The sequence below is a fragment of the Cebidichthys violaceus genome, unplaced genomic scaffold (genome assembly GCF_023349555.1).
Source record: "Cebidichthys violaceus isolate CVI_PGR_0920_01 unplaced genomic scaffold, fCebVio1.0.p SCAF_10, whole genome shotgun sequence".
In the NCBI taxonomy this organism is placed as follows: Eukaryota; Metazoa; Chordata; class Actinopteri; order Perciformes; family Stichaeidae; genus Cebidichthys; species Cebidichthys violaceus.
Window position 1 is genome coordinate 12,844,491 of NW_027176263.1, and position 24,411 is coordinate 12,868,901.

The window sequence follows — 24,411 nt, forward strand, 5'->3', positions numbered from 1 at the left end:
GTAGCCAACACACACTTATTCTGATAATGTACAGTGCTTCAAAACACTCCCAGATATCATATATTGCTATTGACATTATCTGTTCAGTCAAATAAAATCAAAGGCATAACTTTCTTGAAGTAATTTGGGACTCTCGTTTTTTTTTTTTAAAGGACACAACATTTTAAGCGTCAGCTACAAACTTCTTTTTCTTTTTCCTTGGAATGTTATTTACCGACCAAACAGATAAGACCTTCATAAACCAAACTGGAGCGACACATGGATTCCCAGAGGACACAGACATGGAGGAAAACAGGAAGCAATCATTCGATCAGATTTGGAGGTAAGCGGACAACGATGGGTTTCAGTTCAGGGGTCATTCCCCACCCAAAGTTGTCATGTTACGACCATGTAATGTACTCCAGGCTCAAAACTAGAACTGAGCAGCCATTCACCCAGTATCGCACTCGTATCTCATGAGGAATGCTGACTATTTTTCCTCATGTGAGCCATGAGATCCGCAGCAGGAAACCTAACTGTCTGGGTCGTCGCTCAATAATTGCATCCAAACATCAGTTTACTCACATTATCGCCTCACATGAAAAATAATTATAAAGCCGCTGCTGTGTACATTCTCCAAATTCCAACATGGTGGAGCATGTTCTCCGAGACTGGAAAGCATTTCTAATGAAGAACAGACTACGCCAGGGGTCGAAAAATAAATCAGTGATCTGCTAAGGACACCGTTTGTACAGTACAGTGTGTCCCTCAAGCTATCTAAAGATCTCCAGCAGCACAACGTGTGACATCCATGACCGTTGTTGGCTCTGGTAGCCTCCTTCCATCCAATGATGGGAAAACAGCTCAGGTTCAGGCCACCAGCTGGCCTCAGCTTGACTCGACTAGCCGGTGTTTTGCTCCTCTCACCCTTCAAGATATGGGCAAGGGCAGCCTGCCAATTCTCATGGACATAATAACTCTTTTGGTTGTGGATGAGGCAGGATACAAGCTGGTGGAAATGGACAACCGCAAGCTGATTGCAAGAGGGTGGCCTGTGGCACAGCTACTGGAATTCCAGTGGGAAGACTCACTCCTCACCAAGGGATGTATCACACTTACTCTCTTGCCTATGTGAGCCAGACATCGGCACACTAGCTAGGATGTGGTCAAATAGGAGGGAGAGTAAGTCTCTACAAGGTTAAAGAGAAATCCCCCTCGGATACTCTCACGCTATCATCAATCTGAGATGTTTAATGCATCCCAGGAGTTGTTTTGCGATGAGGTATTACATTAAGTTACATATACTCGTTAATTTTTCCCTCAAAGTCTGTCCTGTTTCCATTTTTGTGATAACATGCCTCGGTTTGCTGCAATCAGTTGTGGTTTTTTGAGAGGCACAGCGGCAACGATAGCAACAGATAATAGTAATGATTGAGTTTTCCCCATTTACAAAATCAGAGAGTCGTGCCCCTTACTCCAAATGCAGCATGACTGTGGCTGCATTGCATTCTGGTATTTTGAGGCCATCAGTATCTGTGCCATGTTTGTGATTATTTATCCCAGTTTGACTGTTAAAGCAGTGACGCACGCTGTGAACACAACTCAACACAACACAAGTGACCTTTTAACGATTTGATGGCGAATGTGTGTGTGCAAATAGTTACCTACTTAGACAGGGAGTAACATTAGCATCAGTTTGGAGTCATGTTTCATTTGCGACATGACAAATATAAGTCATATAGTCACTCTCCTTTTAGCTCTGTTTTGGTCTCCACCAACTCCTGAGGGAAACAGCTGGCTCTTTATCCTCTTTACTGAAGATTACATTACATTACATTACATTACAGTCATTTAGCAGACGCTTTTATCCAAAGTGACTTACAATAAGAGCATCAACATTGGTAATCAAAAGAACTACTAGTCACCAGAAGTCATAAGTACATTTCCTTTTCCAAACAAGCATCTAAGAGCATGAAGCAGAGCATAACTCAGAGTCAAAGTACAGTACAGAAACAAGAAAAACAGTTAGTGCTATAAGTAATCCGAATACAATAAGTGCAACAAGCTAGTATGAAAACAATAAGCGCTAAGTGGAAGGCTCAGGGTAGCACTTCCTGAAGAGGTGGGTTTTCAGCCTGCGCCGAAAGATGTCCTGCTGATGTCTCCGCTGTCCTGACGTCAGTGGGAAGTTCATTCCACCACTGTGGGGCCAGGACAGAAAACAGCCGTGATCGGGTCGATCGGCCGCCAGGACCTCTGAGCGACGGGGCAACCAATCGCCCCGAGGCAGCAGAGCGAAGTGGTCGGGCGGGGGTGTAAGGCTTGACCATGGCCTGGAGATACGAAGGAGCTGTTCCTTTCACTGCCCTGTAGGCTAGCACCAGAGTCTTAAACTGGATGCGAGCTCTTACAGGTAGCCAGTGTAGAGAACGGAGAAAGGAAGTTGTGTGGGAGAACTTGGGGCGATTGAACACCAGGCGAGCTGCAGCTTTCTGGACAAGCTCCAGAGGTCTGATGGCCGACGCCGGGGCTCCGGCGAGTAGAGAGTTGCAGTAGTCCAGGCGGGAGATGACAAGAGCCTGGATGAGAACCTGCGCCGTCTCGTCAGTCAGGAAGGGACGAATCCTCCTGATGTTGTAGAGCAGGAATCTGCAGGAGCGTGTGACGGATGAAATGTTTGCCGAGAATGACAGTTGGTCATCCAGGGTCACACCCAGGTTCCTCGCAGTCCGAGTTGCCGTCACCACGATATCATCAATGGTGATGGACAGGTCCCGGTGCGGGCAACCCTTCCCCGGGAGGAACAGTAGCTCAGTTTTGTCAAGGTTGAGCTTGAGGTGGTGTGTCGTCATCCACTTCAAGATGTTAGCCAAACACACAGCGATGCGCGTCTCCACTTGGGTGTCACCGGGGGAAAATGACAAGACCAGCTGGGTGTCATCAGCATAACAATGGTAGGAGAAGTCATGCGAGCGAATAACAGAACCCAGAGATGTTGTGTAGAGCGAGAAGAGAAGGGGGCCCAGGACTGACCCAAGATCTGAAGGGGGCCCAAGATCTGTGTTCACCAGCTGGTTGCTTTACCTCTTTAGGTGTGCCTTTTGGTGCTGGGCAGGTAATGCACATGGGTTTATCAGGGCTTATTTGATAAAAACATCTACCTGCCTGCTGCACTTAAATTTGGGGTTGATGAGAGCGTTGGGACTAAACAAAACCGAAAACATGCTAAAAAGCTTCGATGAGCTGGGATGGACTGCGAAGCCCAGTAATAAATCTCCAACTGTTTGTCACAATGAGTGATCTCTTTCACATAAAATAGTCATTTGACTCAACGGTAATACAATGAGTGTGGCATTCAATTTGCTTTAACTGCTGTCAAGACAGATGCTCTTGCTCTTTGATACCAAAGTGGTGATATATACGTGTTGTGGCTGGAAATATATCTGCAGCATCTTAATGTAATGTCAAATCATCTACATTTGGCCATTTCCATGTAAAACGCATCCGTTCGTTATCATCGATGAAGTGTTTTAGGGGAGTCGAGAAAAAGAGTCACGAAACGTACAATAAAAAATGTAAGTTGCATTGCTATCAGCATCGGATATCTTGACCTCTTGCAGTCCTTGCTCTTGAACTCCACCTTTCACCTCATGCTCAGTTTGTTCAGTTGCTAAAATAGGCACAGAAGCCGAGGTGCTACCTGGTGTGTGTGGTCTGCTGTAATTCATTATTGTGCATCGCCGCGCACACACACACACACACACAGAAGACATTTTGGTATACAGCCACAGAGCAAGACGGTGTTTAGACTACCCACAATCCCCTCCTCCCCTCCGCTCGGCTGCACATCTCCTGTACTCAGAACACTGGCCAGTGCCCTCAGGATCGGGTCCCTCCCTGTGTGCTGCCTGGAGGGCTGAGAACATTGTGAAATGTTTTCTGTCAGGATGAAAATAGACGTGAGGACCTTACAGTGAATTAGTGCAACCCTGAGAGAAAAGCTCTGATAAGAATGTAAATGGAGAAATTATGGAAGAGGCCGTCAACATGTGGCTCCAACTGTTATTGAACATGTCTGCTGAACATTTTGTTAAAAGCTGAGAAAAATGTTGACATATGCCATTGAAATCCCCTCCGGAGTCGAAGGGAGGAATGTTGTTGCTACATATATCGTTATTATTTTAGAATTGTTCGCTTTGGAATCAGTTACACTATCATATTGTATAATATTACTGTACTATATCTTACATTCAAACCAATATTTCTTCCATACGATAAATGGATTCCAGTACGTAAAGACTGGGCAAACTTCCATCCCACTATCAGTTGTTTCAAATAACCGCACTGAAAAGCCAATCTATTCCAATCCTCACTCATCCTCCCTCAGACATCAAGTGATAATGACGCAGCTTGCTCCATAATGGGTGTGAACACATGCGTCGCAGCAGCTTGAGGAGGAAAGGGTGGAGGCTGCCGATGTGTCAACTTAGTGAGGCGTTAACGTGAGATTCAAAACCAAATCCATAAAACAGGAGAAAGCCATCGTCCACACTTACTGCTTGATACAATCTGCTGAGAAAGAGCTGAGCGCGCTTCTTTGAGTAGTAGTTTTCCCCCAGTTGATTTACTTTAGCAGACAAGGACAGGCTTGTTTACCTGACCTGAGATCAGGGCATGGCTTTTTCGGATGGAGAAAAGTAACCTCAGTGGAACGGTTTAGACAGGACACCTCAGACTGTACAGCAACCTCCCTTTAGAAAGCTCTCCTTGTGTAAACGGCCACCAGACGGGCCAAAGCAGGCCGAGGCAAATTAGTCGTGAACTGGAATATAAAAACAAGTCTTATTCCTCCAGTAACACAAGTTGTAATGGCAAAACAGAAACAAGATGACAAGCATATTCCTGGCAAACACACAGCATTCAAAAGAATACACCATACTGTGTGAGTTAATGCTGCAGTTTTGAGTTTGGTGAAAGAACATCTGAGAATATTTGAGGGGAAAAACATTCTAAAACAGTGTACAAGTGGGCTCATCAATGTACTTTCAATAGATCAGTAATAACCCAGCAAGCTGGTGTATATTCTCCCCCAGCATGCCTGCTTTTTTAGCCATTGACTTATACTAATTTAGAAGTGCAGACTTATTAAAAAGTGAAACGCGTTGGTCCATGACTTCCAACATGTAACTACAGACTTGATGGCATATTAGAGCCACATTCGCAATATAGAAAAAAAAGTGTGTGTTGTAATTGCACGATAATCATAATATTTTTTCTCAAAGGGTTCTTCCTCTAATCCATTAGGTCTGGAGTTGTAAATGGTAAAAAGTTGCTCCTCAATGGCTTTTGTTTCAGACAAAAAGATTTTTCACAGTTGGGCCAGCCATATTTTTCTTTTTTAATGACTTAATGGATCTATAATGCAAACTTATTCTTATTTGCCTTACCGTGTCCTATACTTGTATTTCTGACCCTACTCTTCGATATACCTTTTTAATGGTGGACATTTTGGCATAACAGTAAGAAAAATAATCATATTAACGATGGCTGAATTCCATTTAGCTGCTACAGCTTCTGGGTCCTGGCATTGTGCATGCTGGCTCACACCTCTTCCTTAAACACAAGCAAGCGCAAAAAAGCAATTGTCCTCATAAACAACGAGCGATGTTGCTCTCTGTGTAATAGAGAGTGATATCGATTAACTGTCAGTCACAGAGTCGATTTTGAAGGTTGGAGGTGGAGCAAGTGCGCAAAACTTTGCAAAAATAGAACAAGGGCGAGTGTTTTTTCAAACAACCTGTTCGCTGACGCACTTAGCAGGTTAGGACGTCTTCATTGGGTAAAAAAATTGCATTCAGTTAGGAAGAGGTGTTACACTGTCATGGCTTACGGGGACAGTTGAATGAAACAGAGGCATCGTATGTTGTTAGTGGCTGTACTTTTCGTCCTATAACAAGTCGAAAGGCCTCCTGTGAAAAACGGCTGTTGGTTAAAGAACATCTTGCCAAAGGGCCGCAGTTGAAAATTAGACAGCTGGCTAAAGCGGGCATATTTACAGATTAGATGATTAATGTGCATTTCCCTTGTAAAAAGTCAATTCAATGATTTACAAACCATTTTTTAAAGTTATCATCTACAACTTATAAACCCATTTGACCCATTATTGCCTTATTAGGAAGTTACCACTGACTCTGAACTCTGGAGTTTCCAAGGTTTGATGGTCTTCCTAAATGAGAAGACAGTGTTGTGTGTTCTACTAACGGATCATGTGCCGGCCACATGAACGCCGCGATGACATCACCCCGAGGCGACTCCACAACACCATGCTAAAAGAGCTTCACTCACAACTGCTGTTTAACAGCTAAATAACGCCTTTGTAAGTTAAATAGAGGGCGCCTCAGCAAGGCAAGCCGTCCACAAACAACCACGTATTCATTTCAGCACAAGCCTTTGCAAAGCATTATGTACGGCTAGTTATTACAGTGGTGCATCCGTCACATGAAATACAACCAGCCAGATTCATCAGGAAGGAGAGGTGGGAATTTGCGGTGTTTGCAGAAGGATGTGCTGCTTCATAATGCTGGACAAGGCAGGATTATTGTTAAAGTGCTACTACTGCTTGTGAGGACATGCAGTCACCACATTTCTTAACCGCAGACACACACACACACACACACACACACACACACACACACACACACACACACACACTCACACTCACACTCACACTCACACACACACACACACACACACACACACATTGATTGAGACACAAGCACCCCTCCCCCCACATGTATCTTCTTTGCCCTTTTGTAATACACTGTACAAGCAGAAACCCCCACCTCTACTCTTTGACATCACCTCTGAGCTGCACCGGTTACCAAGGTGATAGACTTTTTTTTTACCATACCTAATGGAACCAAAAAAATAAAAAATTGGGATGCACAGGAGAGGTTTGCCATGCCCTTGACTTGAGGACATCAGGGTAGAAACCTTCACACACACTGTCTTGTGCCTCTGCATTTAACATCATCAGAGAGAAACAAAGATTCCAACTGAGGAAGTCTATTTTTGCTGCAGCACTACTCATGTGCTGTCCATTAACCTTATCTGTAAACGTCCCCTACATTTGCTGCAGTGCTGCAGTATTCTGCAGCGATTCGTCTGTTCGCACAGTGTACCGCCTCAGCCTGCTGCAGCTTTGCAAAAATATGCACAACATGAATAGAATTGGTGATTATGCAGAGTCTTATAGTTTGAGAAAACAATGTGAGGATATGGCTGTGCATGTGTGATAGATAAGGATAGAAAGGAGAGGCTCAAAAAAGAGAGACAGGGGGAGTCCAATCAAGTGTCTGCCGGCTGCCACAGAACAGCTCTTATCAGATTTGGGCAGTCGCAAAGTCAGACAGGGTGAGGCAGAATAGCAGGAGAGGGAATGAGCGAACATAGACGCAGTGTGCATGTCATGAAGGACCGTTTTAGAGAGGGGAGACAGCCAGACATCCCATGAGGCCAGCGCCTTTCTCCGCGAGACCGGAGCTTGTGATCACTCATCACCGCAGCTCCACCAAGGCGCAGGAAGCAAGGAGGATCCTCAAACACCACAGAGCTGCTAAAAAAAAAAAGACAGACATGCACAGGTGCTGCTAGAGAGGAGAGGAGGGAGCGAGAAAGCAGAGAGACAGAGAGAGGGTGAGAGAGAGAGAGAGAGAGAGAGAGAGAGAGAGAGAGAAGGGGGGGAGTGAGGGAAGGCGTAGGAGGAGACTCGCTTCAGAAGGGAATAGAAGCCGGAGAGCAATTCCAAAACAGCTGTCCGGCAGACGTCCCAGTCGACAGAAGTGCAGCCCTGAGGCAGAGACAGGAGGCAGGGCAGTGTCAACAAGCCACAGGAGCAGAACAGCAGCCACTGAACACACACACATACACACACACACACACACACACACACACACACACACACACATACATCAACCACAGAGGTTGCAGCGTTCAGGAGAACACCAGCGATACCTGAGAAGGATCAAGATCTCCCTTTACCGGAATATCTGAGGTGAGTGAGAGCAGGAGCATGTTTTATTTCACACTCACTCTGCCGGTACAGGGATCAGAATCCGTAGATGGGGACAGTGTCGCCGCAGTGTAGCTGCTGTCATGTTGAGTGTCTTGGTTTGTGTCTGGAGCAGAACAGGATATTTGCTTGGTGGCAGTGAAACGTGCGAAAAGCATGCATGGCGAGTTCAGCTCGCACGGGAGCGCTTGTCCGGCAGACGCTCTCATACATGTAACACAAGAGCTGAACTGTTAGGCGCAACGTGATATCCTGTCGGCTTTCCAAGACTCTTTTTTTTTTTTTAGTCGAGCTACACAATTTAAGGCATGTTCCTCTGAAAAGCAGAGCTGGCTTTGCCTTTATCTCCGAGGGGAGTTTTTTGACTTCTTCTTTTTTGTATGTTGACATTCCCTTCATGTTTTATTATGCTTTGATTCGGCATCCTGCTCATCACTGCCAAGGATAACTTTGGCATGTGCCGGCCATGCTTGCGGGTGGCACAAGGGGAGCGAAAAAGAAAGACAGAACAAATACTCCACCCTGCCATTCACCCTCGCCCCGGCAGGCCCCCGAATGTAAGGCCTTTGCCTATAATTGAGTTTTTTCTTTCTTTTTTTGTGTGTAACAAACAGCCCTGTCTATTCTGTAAGGCTACTATTACCCTCTGAGGTATGTGCATTTGCTTTTTATAACAGCCCCAAAGTGAGGGTCTTTCTGCTATTTAAAGGCGTGACAGAAGTCGAGGCCACGCTTAGATGTCAGAAGAGTATTTGCAGACCTCAAACTTCCACAAAGTTGCTTTGTAGACACAGTGGGAGGACGAGAAGTTTGTCTCCCATCCGCTGATGGTGTTACACTCACCGCAACCACTACACAAGATCAAGAAAGCGGGGCTATTTTTCAACAGCGCCGATGTGAAATGTCAGCAGAGTAATCCCATCGCGGGAGGAATATTTCGGGCTATTTTAAACAACGAGGAAGTCATATATAGGTCATATTTTGAACAGCTGCTCTCCTGAGCCTCCCTCTCTGTGTACGTCCCTCACCGCCGGCTTTGGAGCGGTTCGTCAAACTGTAACGCATCATCAAACTGTAGGCTACAGTAGAGTTACACTGCCTCTCAGAATACACCGACCCAGTAATATCACACACGTGACTTTGAGGTGTCCAGAAATACCCAGACAAATCACGAGCCATTAGTTTAATTGCTAGATACCAACCCCACATTTATCTGGCACCACGCTCAAACTTTCATCACCCTCTGCTGCTCCGCTCTCTAATAACCAAACCCACCAAGCACGAGCTGATGAGGCTAAGCTCCATTTTTAAAGAGGCTGGAGTGGCTCCAGATCACTTCATGCCCAGACAGATAGCTTTTGCTGACCCAATGACACAGTGGCTTTATCCTGCAGCTCCCCATCATGACAGGATGGCTGCACAGGCAAGTAATTTTAGAGAGGAAGGTGCCATCAGATCCTCACTTCCCCCGAGGTGTAAATGAAACCCGCGACTGCATTCTGTGGCGGCGCCGGGCTTGAAACACGTGCCGCGCCGCCTCTTTTTGGATCGGTTCCAAAAGAAGGGTGCAAATCTGGCCCTGGCTTTGAGATACACCAGAATACACCTGCTCAGCTATGAACATCCTGCAGGGGCACAAATGGATTCATTGGGTCAGGCCTTAAGGGTCCATCCTAGGATATCCTGAGCTGGTAATCAGTGAATTTCCTCTTGGGCCAACACAAGCTTAACTAACAGTGCTATGACTCTTGAGATTCTCTACATACACTCAAATCAATACTAATGCTCTTATTAAAACTGACTCGTACTCGATTCCTAAAAGACCCGAAATGAGGATATTGCTTTTCTTCATACTTTGTTGTTTGGCCTCTGGAATTCCAGTCATGTTTACCATATAAGCCCAACTGGGCCACCAGCAGGATGGCTGACGTGAAGGTCAGACCTCCAGGCTTTCATCGTACACCAGCTGACTTCTCACGGGCCACAAATGTTGACCTTGGGTAGGATGCACAGCAGATGTCCCCCTGCGAGAGCTGCAAGAGTTGGATTGCTCTGCTACGAGAAGATTTCCTATAAGTACCATCCATAGTATTGATTCCAACCAACATTATCATCTGTTATAATGCAGGAGATGTGTGTTTTCTCATGCCACTGGAGGGAAGGTCCACACAGAGCAGGCGGGCAGATGTTATAATTTCATCAGGGGCAGACCAATAATCAATTGGTACGTTTGATAGGAAGTCTTTCAGCCAACAGCACAGCAGCAACCTTCAGTTCTCTGTAAGAGCATTGTAAAAGTGAATACAGATATAGATATGTGCTCTCTGAGCCCACAGGAAGCAGCTCTTGGCTTGGTGGTGCATTTGTTTCACTTCCTATCCAAGCCCAATTTCCCACTGCAGTGAGCTGCAGCTGTCAAGGTCAGAAAGGACTAAGGAGCAGCAGCGAGAGGGAGAGAGAGAGATTACAAAAAAGAGGAAGAGAAATGGAAGAAAAACAATTTAAGAAAAGCTTGAGCTAAACAAGTGAGGGATTTCGCAGCACCCCGCCTCCCTTCATCAAACACCGCAGCGCTCTTCCTCGCCCTCCTCCTTCCCTTTCCCTTTCTCTTTCTCTCCCTCACTGTTAGCAAACAAACACGCTCTCCTTCGCGCGCACACATGGCGTGCGTTCAAAACCGCTATCTCTCACGAGCTCAGTCAGGCACCTCGCGCAAACACTCGCACCAGCACTCGAAAGCACAAGGACCCTCGGAGAGAGTGGCGTCGCCATTCTGCACACTCACACATGTTCCGCATCCCTCAGTGTTTGTCACGGCTATATATAGCCCCACAGTGGTGGTTGGGCGACAGGTTTATTTGTGTTGCAACGGCGTCCCCTGAAGTGCGAAGACTTCACCTTGTACTTCACATCCCATACGGTTTGTTGAAGCTGTGGCTCTCGTACGGTAGATTCTGACTCTTGAGCGCCTCGTCAAACAGGTTGGAAACACAAGAATCCATGTTGAAAGTGCATGTCAGCGCAATGGTTTCCAGCCCACTATTTGGATTCAAATGGGCAGCAAGTGTCCGCCTCTCTGGCTCCACACTAATGTGGCTGCTGAATAAACATAGCCATACTTAAAGTGTCTCTGATAAGGCTGATGCTGTGCGTCTCTATGGGGTTGGTTGCTGCAGGAATGTGGATGTTTTCTCGGTGAAACTTTTTTTTTTTTTTTGGGGGGGGGGTTTGGACCTGACCGCCCAGGCGCTTTTGTGCAGCGGTGCACTGTGTCAGACAGTCACTGCTGACAGACCTCTCATAAGTAAATATGTCTATAAATGGGCAAGCTCTCTCCTCACTGGTGCTCACCCCCCCCCCCCCATCACACAACCCATCTCTCTCACACACACACACACACACACACACACACACACACACACACACACACACACACACACTGTCAACTCCCTTCCTCCACAGAGTGTTTTTCCCTTTCTTCTCAGTTGCTATGTCATTTCAAACGGTCAAACCGATTCTCTCCTCTCTTTTTTTACATCCTACGCTAAGCCGACTGCCTACATAGTGATTCTCAGTTTTGTAATAGGAAAGCTCTGAGAAGACAGCATGCAACCAGACGCCTTTTATTAAATCTAATACCCCCTTAATAATGTTTGCCCATCCTGATGTATTGTGTAACCTGGCTGGTATCTCAGCCCTTATTAAACTCTCTGCTCATCACAATCTACATCAATCTTTCTTTAGATCCACTTGCTCTATAATCCCTCACTCTATCCCCCGAAACCCCCTCAACCTCGTCCCTCCCCTCTGGTGCATCTCTTTCTATCTCTGTGCGTGTCTGAGCAGTAGTTTGTTCTTACAACAGGCTGCCCCGCTCTGATCCTGCTAAAGTCCCGCTTTGCTTCTCCTCTCCCAATCTGCGGTCCAGCTGTTCCACATTAGCACATCCAGAAGTTGTGGAGGCCAAAGGAGGCTCATGTGTGGAAATGTGAATAGAGCCTGAGACCCAGACCTCATCCTCCTCTGCTCTGGCTTCTGAGCTCGCCAGATGCACGATGAAGATCAGATTGTTTTTTCTTGCAGCATCCAGAGTTTGTTTGTGGTACTTTTGTTGCAGTCCAGATTTCGTATTTTATGTAAAGCAGGACAGGAACCATGAGGAAAGGTTTTAGTGCTGAGTTCATGATTTAAACAAAATGCTGACACATTCTCTGTTTGTCTCTGATTTCAGGAAAGTGGCCATTTGACCTTTCTACACCGGCGGGGACATCACCAGTCCTGCTTGGAATCCCATTACCTAATCGATGTCACAGTTGCTGAGATTGTTTTTGGAGTCCTGTCTGACCGGTGTGTTACTGAGAATGTAACTGGAGCTTCTCCCTCTGGGAACTGCAACGTCCAGAACTCATAGAGCATTTCCGACTTTTCTATCCCTGCATATCTGAGATCTCTTCTGCAGTTACAGCAATGCCAGCGAAAGCACCCATATACCTGAAACCCAACAATAGTAAGAAGGGAAAGAAATGTCGCCTCAGAGATATTTTGTCCCCGGACATGATCAGTCCACCACTTGGGGACTTCCGACACACCATCCACATTGGCAAGGGCGGTGAGAGAGACGCCTTTGGAGACATGTCTTTCCTCCAGGGGAAGTATGAACTCCTACCCGGCAAGGGAGGCGTCAACCCTCAGTACGGCATCCAAAGTGAGTTTCTGAGAGCTAACAGCACCGGTGATGCTTCCTTTGCAGAGACCCCCTCTCCGGTGCTCAAGAACGCCATCTCCCTCCCAACTATTGGTGGCTGCCAGGCACTTACCCTTCCCCTGATCTCCTCCACTGTGTTCCCAATGCCCCCGGAACCACTGGAGGACATCTTGGGGTCTCCCATGAAACCTGACAGCACAGAAGAGGTTGAGATCCTGCAGATGGACGCCCTGTTGCGCTCCATGGACGTCTTCAGCAGCGAACCTTCGTCTCCCACCGCAGCTATCCAGTCGAAGCCTGACGTCCTCCTGGATCTGCTGGAAAGCACACATAAGTCCACCTCAAAGGCGGTAGCCAAGGCTAACAAAATAAACAAGAGCGAACCCAGGTTTGACAAGCCATCATCCTATTATATCAACGGTCACAGCAACAGCACCTTCAAAGCTAACGGAAGCCTGAACAGTAACGTGAGCAGAGACAGCTTTGACAGCTTGAGCGGAAAAGGGGACTTCCAGAACAAGATCTGCAACGGCAGCAGGCGTCTCAATGGCAATAGCAACTGCAATGGTTATGGACACTTTAACAAAGACATTAATCTGGGCTTTAAGCAGGAGCTCTCGAAGTGCAATGGAGAGTGGGTGGACAGGGACAGCGGGGTGGAGGAGGGCCGCATCTGTGATTTCGAGTTTGAGTTTTCCAAGGAGAAGAGCATGTCGCAGGATTCCCTCACCCAGATCACAGGGTCATTCCTCTCCCTTGAACTTGATCTGGGCCCGTCCATCCTGGACGACGTGCTCAACATAATGGATAGACCCGCAGCGAAAAGCAGGCCTTGAGCTGCGCTGAGGCCCCAGCAGGAGAAAGGGAATTTCTAAACTATAGCCACGAGGAGAGAAAAAGACTCAAAAAACAATCAAAATGGTGTCTGGATATATCATTGAGATGAAGATGAGCTCAATAGATGGAGCTGCTAATGTTTTTATTGTCAAAACACATAACTATTCTGGCTTCTATGGAGTGTTAGTTCTTCTTCTTTGTGTTTGCCATGTCAGCCGCATGTTTAAGATGCATGTGCTATTGAGTTACAGCTAAACCACAGCCATAGTGCCTTTTGATTTTACATTCTGTAAAAATGCTACATGATAGATTTGTGTTTTTATGTTGACTTCCACCTTATGTATGCACAATAACTTTGAGGCCCTTCGCTTTTTTTACACAGTCTGGAACATATTGCATTTTGTGACTTTAAGTGTGTTTAACAAAGCATTATTTTGTCTGTCACATAATTAATTTGCCACGATTCAAAAAAACAGAACACTATGCATATTTGTGTTTTTAAAATTGTAACACAAATAAATTAATTTTGTCCTATTCAATTTTGGCAGGTGATGTGTGCATACACCCAAACTGAGAGTTCATTCCAAAAACTGATTATACAAGATAAAGCAAGAGAGGCTGACAATTAAAAAAATGCTGGAGACAGAGGTAGCACAAAAACGAAAAGGCAAACAGGGCCGATAGCAAGTAAAGAAAGAGCTACAGATTGACAGAAAGACAGATAGAATGGATTTATTTTCTCGCCTCTGACATTCCTTACATTCTACGTCCATGCCCTGCAGTGGGAGCACCGGTGGGCCTTCATCTGCCCAACCAGGCGCCTGCTCCATTTGTTTGCGTGTGGACGGGACAGGCAGAGGAGGAGGTCATTGAAATTCCCTGCATTCCAGCCACAGAGCACAAGTGTCCAAGACCAGACATAAATCAGCTGTTTCAAGTGAGGGGGTGGGCTCCAGCCTCTGAGCCACGCTATCGTAGACCAGAATGTATAGCGAGATGAGGTTGTAAAGCAGGAGCTAACAACCCGCAGGCAAACTTTGTTCAGTGCTGAACGATGGATGAGTCCTCTCTCTCGGTCTAGTTACAATAAAGAGGTGTTGACCCAGCAGTGCTGGAGCAACAGTCTAAAAGAGCACGACAGCAGTGATCACCCACACAGGCTGCTTCTTGAACTCAACCACCCACAACTTAATGCTTCATCCACACACTATTGTCACAGTGTAGAAAAGCACATTGCTATCGCCGGATGAGCTTATTTTCTGTAACCAATGTAGCATGAAAGTATGGTGGAATTAACATGCTAGTTAGCTAACTAGTGGTCAGCTGGCTAGTAAGCTAGCTTGCTAATTCCACCATGTTTTAATGCTACACTGGTTACCACAATTGAGCCAAACAGTGGTGGCCGCCTCACTCGAGATGCTACCGCACGCCACAGACTTGTATGGTCACCATAACAATAACAACAATCGCCATTTTCTTTTGCACCAGTCAAATGACCATAAAAACAGTTCAATGTCCGTTCCTCTCCTATTCTATTATTATGGTGTAGGCACATGAAGGTTAAGTCATAGCGAGACCTTATTGAGGCTTATGGCAGGCTTTCCTCAAACACCCACATACCACTGTGTCATGCTTGTCAGGAGAAATCACCTCTCTCCGAACACATTCAGAGTTATATGTACTTGGACTAGCAAGCTAATTTCATATACAAATAATTATCTGGGTTTGATTTCACTTCTCACATTAAGTGGGCCAATGTGGTGGACCTCCCCGACTCCCTCAAAGGCCTCAGAATGTCCGTAAACAACCGCCACTGGCCCAGCTGAGGCATCTGAAGCCGCCGTGAAACCAGATGTTAGAGGAGAAGAAAAGCCCGGTCATGGCAGATGCCACTGGAAAATCCCAGCATTAGTGCTAGAGTTTGTATGCTGAGCTGAAGCATCCAACCCAGAGTATGAGTAATGAAAACCTTTGCCGTCAAGGTAATTGCTATGCTTATACTTGCAATGGTACATTATTGACTTGATGACAGCCTTTATTTTGACGGGCATGGACCCCAAGCGAACACCTTTTGGTTTACAAAAGAGCTTGCGACCACTGCACTGTAGTGTGTTGTGTAACATATTAAAAGTATTTCTGTGGAGATGCCAAGGCTCTCGGACAGAAAATACCAGGAAATACCAGTGTTCTATGAAATCCAACACAAATACCCAACATATGTTACACCCTGAACTCTGAGTTCGGCACTCTACTTGAAATACAGAGTGAAGCTTTTGGTCGGTTGGCTCTGTGCCCTCATTTCATAGAGGTTTGTCTAATCTGTATATGAATTGCGCAACTTGAACAGTGTGGTTGCTACTGCTAGACGCAGGGTGTCTTGTCTCGTTTCTGGCTTTCGACTTCTCTGGAGGCCTGAGGGCAGAGGAGAAGATGCCAGAGTCAGAAGGTAGTTACTATATGTTCCTGTTGGGCCTTTTCTTGTTACCATAGGGCCGAGTTTGAAGTTTGACCTGAAGAGACCTTAAAATCTAACTGCCTCTGCCATTCCATGTTACTGTAACACCACCAATATGCCATTCAGCAACACAATCAGCCAACTCATTGTGACACCCACCGACTCACAAGCAGAACAATATTCTACTTGTCTTACTTAGCTCTTAGCTTAGCTTTGTGTTTTTCAGTTTGCTTGCATCTCTCTCAAGATGAATTCACCCAAAAACGAATGTTCCTTTGTATCTTTGGTGAAGCCAAACTGGTGTTTCTGAAAACAGTGACGTGAGCCAAGAGAGGGAGGTTACATGGGTGTTGCCACTACCTGCTGCCTTGTAATTTCCCAACCAGTTGCTCTCTTGAAAAAAACTGAAAAAAAAGCCTAATTGCTAAATTCTTTCTCTCTGACTTTGATGCCTTGGTTTAGGAGGATGACGAAAAACACAAACACACAAATCTAACATATGAAATATAAATTATCAAGACAAAAAGGCACACAAAGGCAGTTTTCTCTCAACATTAGCCCTTACATTACAAGTTAATTATTGAAGACCATTATAAATGTTCCTCCAGCAGATCGGTGATCCGGGGGATCATGCTCCTCCGTTTCCTGGGCTAAGGTGAAGCTGTCAGTTCACAGATGAATAAGCTTCGGCCCAGAGGCCACCGGTGCCAAAGAAAGCACAGCTCAGACCCAGCAAAATTTTCCACCCAACCTCCACAACAGGGCTGCATAATGTGCACACTGTCTTTCGCATAGAGGTGTCAGTGAAGGAGCCCCTCATAGCAAGACTTGTAGCTGTGTCAGGCGGATGAGAGGGGAAACTTTAATAAGATGTTTCCCCGTGTGCAGCAGGATAAAGCTCCACTTGTCTTCACCTGTAAATGTCCTACAGCACAAAATTACCCAAACACAGATACTTTCCAATCGAGCCAACAGACCGAGCAGAAGGAAATATGTGAGGTATGAGAGCAGCTTCTCTTCGAAATATTATTGTAAAATATTTCTCTAGCTTACTGAAGAGATCTTGTTCATCGTCGTTACACTTTGTACGTGCTCCAAAATTAAATGCCATGACTCTGATAACCGGGGGCCTAGGAAGTAGAACTTTTTTTGGGAACATTTACTTTGGGATGCTGAGCATGAAGCTTGGAATCAAGTGTTCTGCAGATCTGCTGATTTAGCAGCGCGGGGCTGCAGCTCCCTTTTCAAAAGACAACAACAGAGAGAACTAATTCCCAGGGGTGAATAAAATGAGCCTGAGCATGGGGTTGATGCAGTGCAGATACGAGCGAGCTAGTAGTTTGGTCTGGCAGGCAGTGGATACATAAGGTTCACTGCACTGTTGACTGTTGTTTGGCTGACAGTAACCATGGCGAGTTGGAGTTTGTATCTACGGCACGTGAGGGCTGAGCTGAAAAGGAGGGCAGAGAGAGGATGAGAGTTAAACAGCAGCGTCACCTCAGAGGCACCAAAATACCTCTGTGACAAAACCCAGGCCCAGTTAATCGCAGGGCCACGCTATGTAGAGCAAAACAAGAGCTACTGTACGCTTATTCCCACACTTCATTTATCTCTAATTGGCATCATCATATTGAGGTTATTTGCACCGGGCAGTAATCAGCACAATACCTGGTCTAGTGAGAATAATGAAAAGTGTACAACTATTAACTGTAATTTTAAAAGTTAATTACAATATTAAATGCTGATATTTTAAATTTGTATACTTTAGAAATTGGTCAATTTTGGAATTAAACATCACGGATCAGATCTTTAGGGTACATGAGACTTGCACGATTAGAGCTAAAGGTAATAAAAAGAAAGACCATATTTAAAGTGATACTATTAACATTTGAAAGAAACAATAACCTTCCTTTTACAAATATAACTTGAAATTCATAAACACTAAAGCACACTCTCGCACAATTCAATACACTCCAGGATTTTAGTGCTGCAGACTTACTTGGTCTGGAATGACCAGTAATTTATTTTGCAGATTTAAGATACTTTACATATAGCTAATTTAGATATTGCTGTGTGAGAGACAGTTTTTAGCTCATTGAAAGTTCTCTACCTGTTTTATTGTAATAATATCGCATTCACCATTATTCTTTTTAACTTACTTTTGTGGCCAGTAGCAACTGTGCTATGCTATAGTTTTAAATAGTGTCACACTGCTTAACTGAAGACTAAAACCAAAGGAATAAATGAAAATCTAAATGAAACATGAGAATTTGACAAAAATCTATATTTCAAATCTATATTTAACTCAAACACATGACGTTGTGTCACAACTGTGTGTTATTATGTCATGGTCATGTCTTACAGTACGGGGCATGTTTCCAGATAGACACCAGATAATGCACGTTGCTGTATTCGTGTCAGCCTGCAGTCAGTGACATTTACTGTCCTCCTCTCAGCATTATTATAAATACTGCAAGGGTGCTCTGAGACATCGGGATTAGCAAAAAGTCTGTGCTTGTCATTTTAATCGGCTTAATTTACAACAACCCCAACACTGCAAACAATTCCTGAATTATTCATATTTATTCCAGCTTGGGAAGAATGGGACTGTGACTGAGCCCAGTAGGATGGTGCAGTAATGTATGTTCTCTGTAGCTGAACTCTCCTTCTAAGGCAGCACCAGGGAATGAAACCAAAGGCAGTGATCATGTGAGTCTTTCTAAGATCACCCTTGTCTATATTTTGTCTCTTTTTAAAATGGCACGCCCCCCAGCAGGGCAGCAACTGCCCATTTGGTTCATCTTCTTTGGCCAGTAACTTATAGTCACCCAGAGGAGGTATTTATATATTTGCTCTTTGCTGCATTTCCTCCCGACAACCCTCTGAGAATTCCTCCGATGCCATGCAGAGGAGAGGGTGTGAGAGGGGACTGGGCTTGGGGGGGGATCTCCCCTTATAGATTTGGGTGACATCACTTACCATCTTTTCCTCCAGCAGGTCAACAACATCTCTGTCACCGTAATGAGATGACTGGACTCAGTCACCTTCTGCGATCAGTTAATGAGGCTGGGTCATCGAGTTGTCCTGGGAGTGGCGTTTATTGGCGGATACATGCCAATCCAAAGAAGAGTTTAGAGATTATTTATTAGAGTTAAAAATAAAATGAAAAATGTTTCTATCGCACATGTCTTTTTAGTGTTACTATCTTTAATATACATTTTTTGATATACTGTATTTGTACTCTGTTGAATAGGCCCTTATTTTATTGTACCATAAACCGTTATGTATTATATAATCATCATTGTGAAGGAATAGTTCAATATTTCTGCACATACAGTAGCAGTAGCCTACGTCCAAGCTATTGCAGCCCAGTATCATGGCAGGCCGTGAAAAAGTCACAAAATGCAATGTATTGGTTTTGTGAACATGGATTTACATTTTTCTGTTTTTTTTCATGTCGCACAGGTCAAAAACAACGGAAATAAAACGTCATTAAGGATCCTTTTTTGTGATGGCCAGACAAATTAATGGCATTCACATGGCTATGTATATATTTGAAGCCCAACCATGATGTTTTTTCCTAAACTAAGTAGTTTTGTTGCCTTAATATAACTTTCGTTTTGTATCGTAATTTTGTCCTGAAAAACAAAGTTGTTCCAAGCGACAGAAAAAACTCTGACAATTTGTGACGCTGTACACAAAACAATAGCTTGCATTTTGTTATTATTTTACAACTCCCAACTCGTCAAATACTGCCACTTGGTTAGTGATCCTTGACATTGTAAATCAACGCACTAGGTCCCCTTTAGCCTTAGTTTTCAGTGTGTCGGGACGGTGTGTCAGTATATGCTCATGTCCTGTCACAATAAACTTCCACCTTCACAGTAAGTTAGATTTAGGCAACAACAACTGTAAGGTTTAGGAAAAGTATGTGGTTGACTGACGAGTCTCATGACACTACCGAGTGAGTAACATGACTCACATGACTTACGTGACTAACGACACTAACAACCCATGTGACTAACGACTCAGATGGCAAAATGCAAATGTTACCTTTTAGTTTTGCACGTGACACGGAAGACAGTCTCCTGATTGAAAGTCTTGTGTTTGCTTGACCCATTCACCAAACATCCCGCCAGTCCCGAGCAGACTCTCACCCACTTGGTACTACGTCACACTCTCACCCACTTGGTACTACGTCACACACTCTTACTGCCACTAATGCCGTGGGGGGGGGGGGGGGGGGGGGGGGGGTTCATTGGAGTTAGTTGAAGGCCGGTGCGTCGCATTCAGTCGATAAAGGGGGCTACCGTGTGTCAATCTGCGATGAAGAGGGGCACTGACCAAGCGACAGTATTACACGAGTTGGGAGTGAAAAACAGATTGGTAAGTCCATTTGTCTTCTTTTAAAGAGTCGGATGAGAGGTTTGATAGTCTCATGTGCAAATGTCAATACTGCATTCAAACAATGTCTACAGAATGGGGGAAAAAATAACCTTGCCATTATTTGACTTTGGTGTGTTCACACATGGTTAGCTAGACTTGTAGTCACACCGTTGAAATAGTGTAAATGAGTTGCTTTTGGAATTTTGGTTATTTAGAGCAGCTTGTAAACAAGGGAGGCCGAAAACAAACAAACTGTGTAAAGTTCTTTTCACAAAGGAAGAAATTCTTGATATCTCTGGCTCAAAAGGACTTGCTAGGAGGCTGACATGAACGTTTTTTTCTGACTTGTAGCTAGACTAATAATAATAATTACTGTCTAAATAATGTGACGTGAACGCGGCATAAGTATGGAGCTGCAGCCGTGACATGGTTAGCTTAGCCGAGTGTAAAAACAGCAAGTTCTCTCGAAAGTAAAAAAAAACAACATATAAAACTACAATTTGTGGTTTAAGGAGCACTCACAAGTACTATTACTTGACAAAAAACGTACTACTGTGAAACGTCCCAGCTATAATGCATGCAGGTTGCTACATGTGGCTGGTAAGTGCAGGTAGGCTACATGTCTCTGTACAGGTATAATAGTACCGAACCCCAGGGTGGGACCTTGCTAATTGTTTGCCAGGATACAGTAGCACATAACTCCTCCTAAAACCCCAAATTGTCAGTGTGAACTGGCTAAACTAATGAAATACAATGTGTGTGTGAGATTGAGAGATGGACGCCACTCTCATGTTTGTATGCTAAATATGTGGCCACTGCCAGCAGTCGGTTAGCTTAACTTAGCATAAGGAAACTGAAAAAGCTAGCCTGGCTAACCGACTCCTTGCTACAGCTTCATATCTGGCGTACAGACACTACAGTACTATCAATCTTCTCATTGAACTCTCGGGAAGAAACAGAACAAGCGTTCCAAAATGTTGAATAATTGTTAAAAAGCTGCATCCTTTAGCTGCTCCACTGACAATGAACAGGACATTGAGTTGATTCATGGCTTGTTACACCCGATGAGCATTATTTAGTACTTTTTACTCACAGAAGACCTTTGTAAAGCTTTAAGCTCTCACAAAACTAAATCTTCCCACATCGCTAGAAAATTACCTTGGCTCTAGAAAGTTAGCCTCCTGTTTATTTTCAGTGGAATTGCCTCTGGTCTCTTGATAACATGCAGAATTCCAGACTGTCTTGTATCTACAAGAAGGGGATGACTCATGACTGAACTGTCCAAGACCATCCAGCAGTGCCGGCCATTTACTCATATGTGTATTTGTCAAGGTTATAATGTGAGTACTACCTGCATGGAATTACACAGCAATAGAAAGTAGAGTGTTTGAAAGCACTGAGGGTTCAGGTCAGAGGACTACATTCCTGCTGTTATGGCCCACAGTCTTCAGGATTCTGCCTTTTAAGGTAAGCCCCCACTCTGTTTCTCCCTGTCCCCCACGCAATCCCTCTGCCTCCCTCCAGGACTCACTGGGTGCCCCAGAGTCTCCTTGTGTAAGTTGTCACCAGCAAGTCATGCGATCACATCTGCAGGAAATTTCCAGGGCAGGTTTCTTTCCTACGACCGTAAAAAGAAACAGCAGCTGGTGGCCATTCACTTTACACTTTGTTTGGAGGGACTTTTACACTTCAGGTTTGCACAGCTGAATTATGGCCAGGCAATAAAGCGGGACAACATACAACAGAGAGAGAGAGAAAGAGAGAGGGGGGAGAGAGAGAGAGAGAGAGAGAGAGCGAGAGAGAGGGAGTGCAAAACACCAGATCTCCGAACTTCCAATTTTAGTCGAGGAAGAGGAAGAGCACTCTCATAGTGCTGTGACCTCTGTCCCGCTCTCAAGAGCTGCATTGTGCTTCCACCTGAAACACGCCGAGCCACGTCTGCAAAATTCATCTCATTTCCATTTGACACCATGGGGAGTAAAGCAATATAACAGCTTATGCTTCAGCCTCTTTCACTGGGTTGTCAATCATCTGTGAGGACGGAGGAGCCCTGGCTCTCTTCATAACCTGCATCAATATTAAGAATTTCTTGGACGGAGTCCCGGTATGCATCAGAATCAGCGTTAAATGACTACCAAAAGTTTTAACATTTAACAATACAATGGGATCCAATGTCTGGATTTGGACATCTCAGAGGATGACTCAATAACTCAAAGCAGAATGTCGTATTGTCTCAACAGAAATCCCCCTGGGCCTGTGGACCATGTGATCAATGCTTCACTGAGCGGACAGACGGATAACAGTATAGCAAGTTGAGCCATAACACTATGTAGAATATTTGTTTTTCAATGTTCACTTTCCCTGTTTCCTTTGCTGATGGCATGACTTCTCCAACCTTGTTGCCCCAACAAACTCATCAATCGCACCCTCTTAAAGAACGCTTACATAACTGACCTCTCCCAGGGTTCACAGGTCACAGGGTCGTCAGCAACCAAGTCTCCCAGACGCAAAGTTCTTTTCTTTTTTTTCCCAGTGAGTTTGAACAACGTGGCATCTCGTGAGTAATATCCCAAACCAAAGACAAATCGCCGAGGTCAGAGTTGACGTCCTCTGAGGACCGGAGTGCTCGCGGCTTCCAGGAGCCGCTCTGCTGCAAAAACTTTGTGAAATATGTCATATTGATGGATTATGGATTATAATGGTCAGATAGGGAGCCCACACGCAGAAGCAGGGATGAAATACTGCTAATACCAGACACTATAGTTACTCCCACTGTTAATCTCAGTGATTGCAAAGTTGGACACGCACGGATACAAGAAACTATCTGGATACTGTAAACACAGAGAAGCTGGTCAGGCTTCTGTCCAAATGTGGTGCGAAATTTGACCGGTTAAATATTGTTGGGGAAGTGTATCTTCTTTTCCCTCCATCTTCTTGGTGAGACTGATCCCTGTATCTCACACAGTGCTACTTCTCAAATACGCTTTAGCACTGGAGTTGATTGTGAGCATTTGGAGCCTGATTCATTGTGGGAATGAGTAATATCTGTTATTCTGTGTAACACAGGGTTAGCATTAAAAGCCATTTAAAGGCGCTGAATGCCTTTTTTTTCTTCAATCAGCTACTTGTTACTACAGGAATGTGATCTTACATAGCATTTTCTGACACAATTGTAACAGTTTTGGCCATTTCACTCTTGTTATTTCTATATATTGTCAATAAATGCTGATCAAACCTGAACAACCTTGATGAAGCAGATACAATGATTCTTTGTTAGACTCTATTAAGATAAAAAGAATGTCTTTTGTTTTATTTTCAAGTTTAATTGTAACTTATTTAGTCATGAATATTTTTTGTTGTAGGTAAATATAGAAAAAAAAAGATAATAATAAATCCGTGGCTTTAGGAAGACTTTGTGAGACAGATTTGTGTCCAAACCTGAGTAGAGCTGTTACTTTTTTTTTTTTTAATTAATATGTGAAACCTTGTTTTTTCACACATTTATAAAACTGGTTAGGAACGTAACTTCAAAAGTTCAATTACGATTGGGACCTTTGTTGCTCATGCGTCAGTCTCTGCTGACATCAGCATAAACTTGAATTACTAATGTATGAACACACCCATTTACCACCAAATGAGTACATTCATTAAGACAGATGAATAGCAGCATTACTTTAAAATATGGTCACATAAGCTGTTAAATAGAAGTAATGATGACTATTTTAAATATCTAAAATGGGAATAAGCCAAATAAAATCACCGTTCAATTAATTGTTCAATTCTTTTGTTACATTTTTTTGTCACTTATTTATTCAATGAACTGTTTTTATTTTTCATCTTTTATCTTTCTTTTTTCCTTTTCTGTGTAATTGGATTGTTGTATACACACTTTTGTGGAAAGTTACATTTAATTATAATTTAATTGCAATAAAATACAAATTTAAATATTTACCCTGCCAGAATCTGCCAGCTACAATC

The 24,411-nt window shown here is 44.3% G+C and overlaps 1 protein-coding gene across 1 annotated transcript; it reads left to right on the top strand.

The window, feature by feature from the left end:
• The first annotated feature begins 7,403 nt into the window (after positions 1-7,403).
• Positions 7,404-14,131, top strand: cdc42ep3 (CDC42 effector protein (Rho GTPase binding) 3). Its single transcript, XM_068726456.1, has 2 exons — positions 7,404-8,032; positions 12,282-14,131. Exon 2 carries the CDS (start codon positions 12,518-12,520, stop codon positions 13,589-13,591), a length of 1,074 nt encoding a protein of 357 aa, XP_068582557.1. The 5' UTR covers positions 7,404-8,032; positions 12,282-12,517; the 3' UTR covers positions 13,592-14,131.
• Positions 14,132-24,411: the final 10,280 nt, after the last annotated feature.

Coding starts and splice junctions, on each gene's coding strand:
- cdc42ep3 (XM_068726456.1), top strand. CDS start 12,518: ATGCCAGCGAAAGCACCCATATACCTGAAACCCAACAATAGTAAGAAG.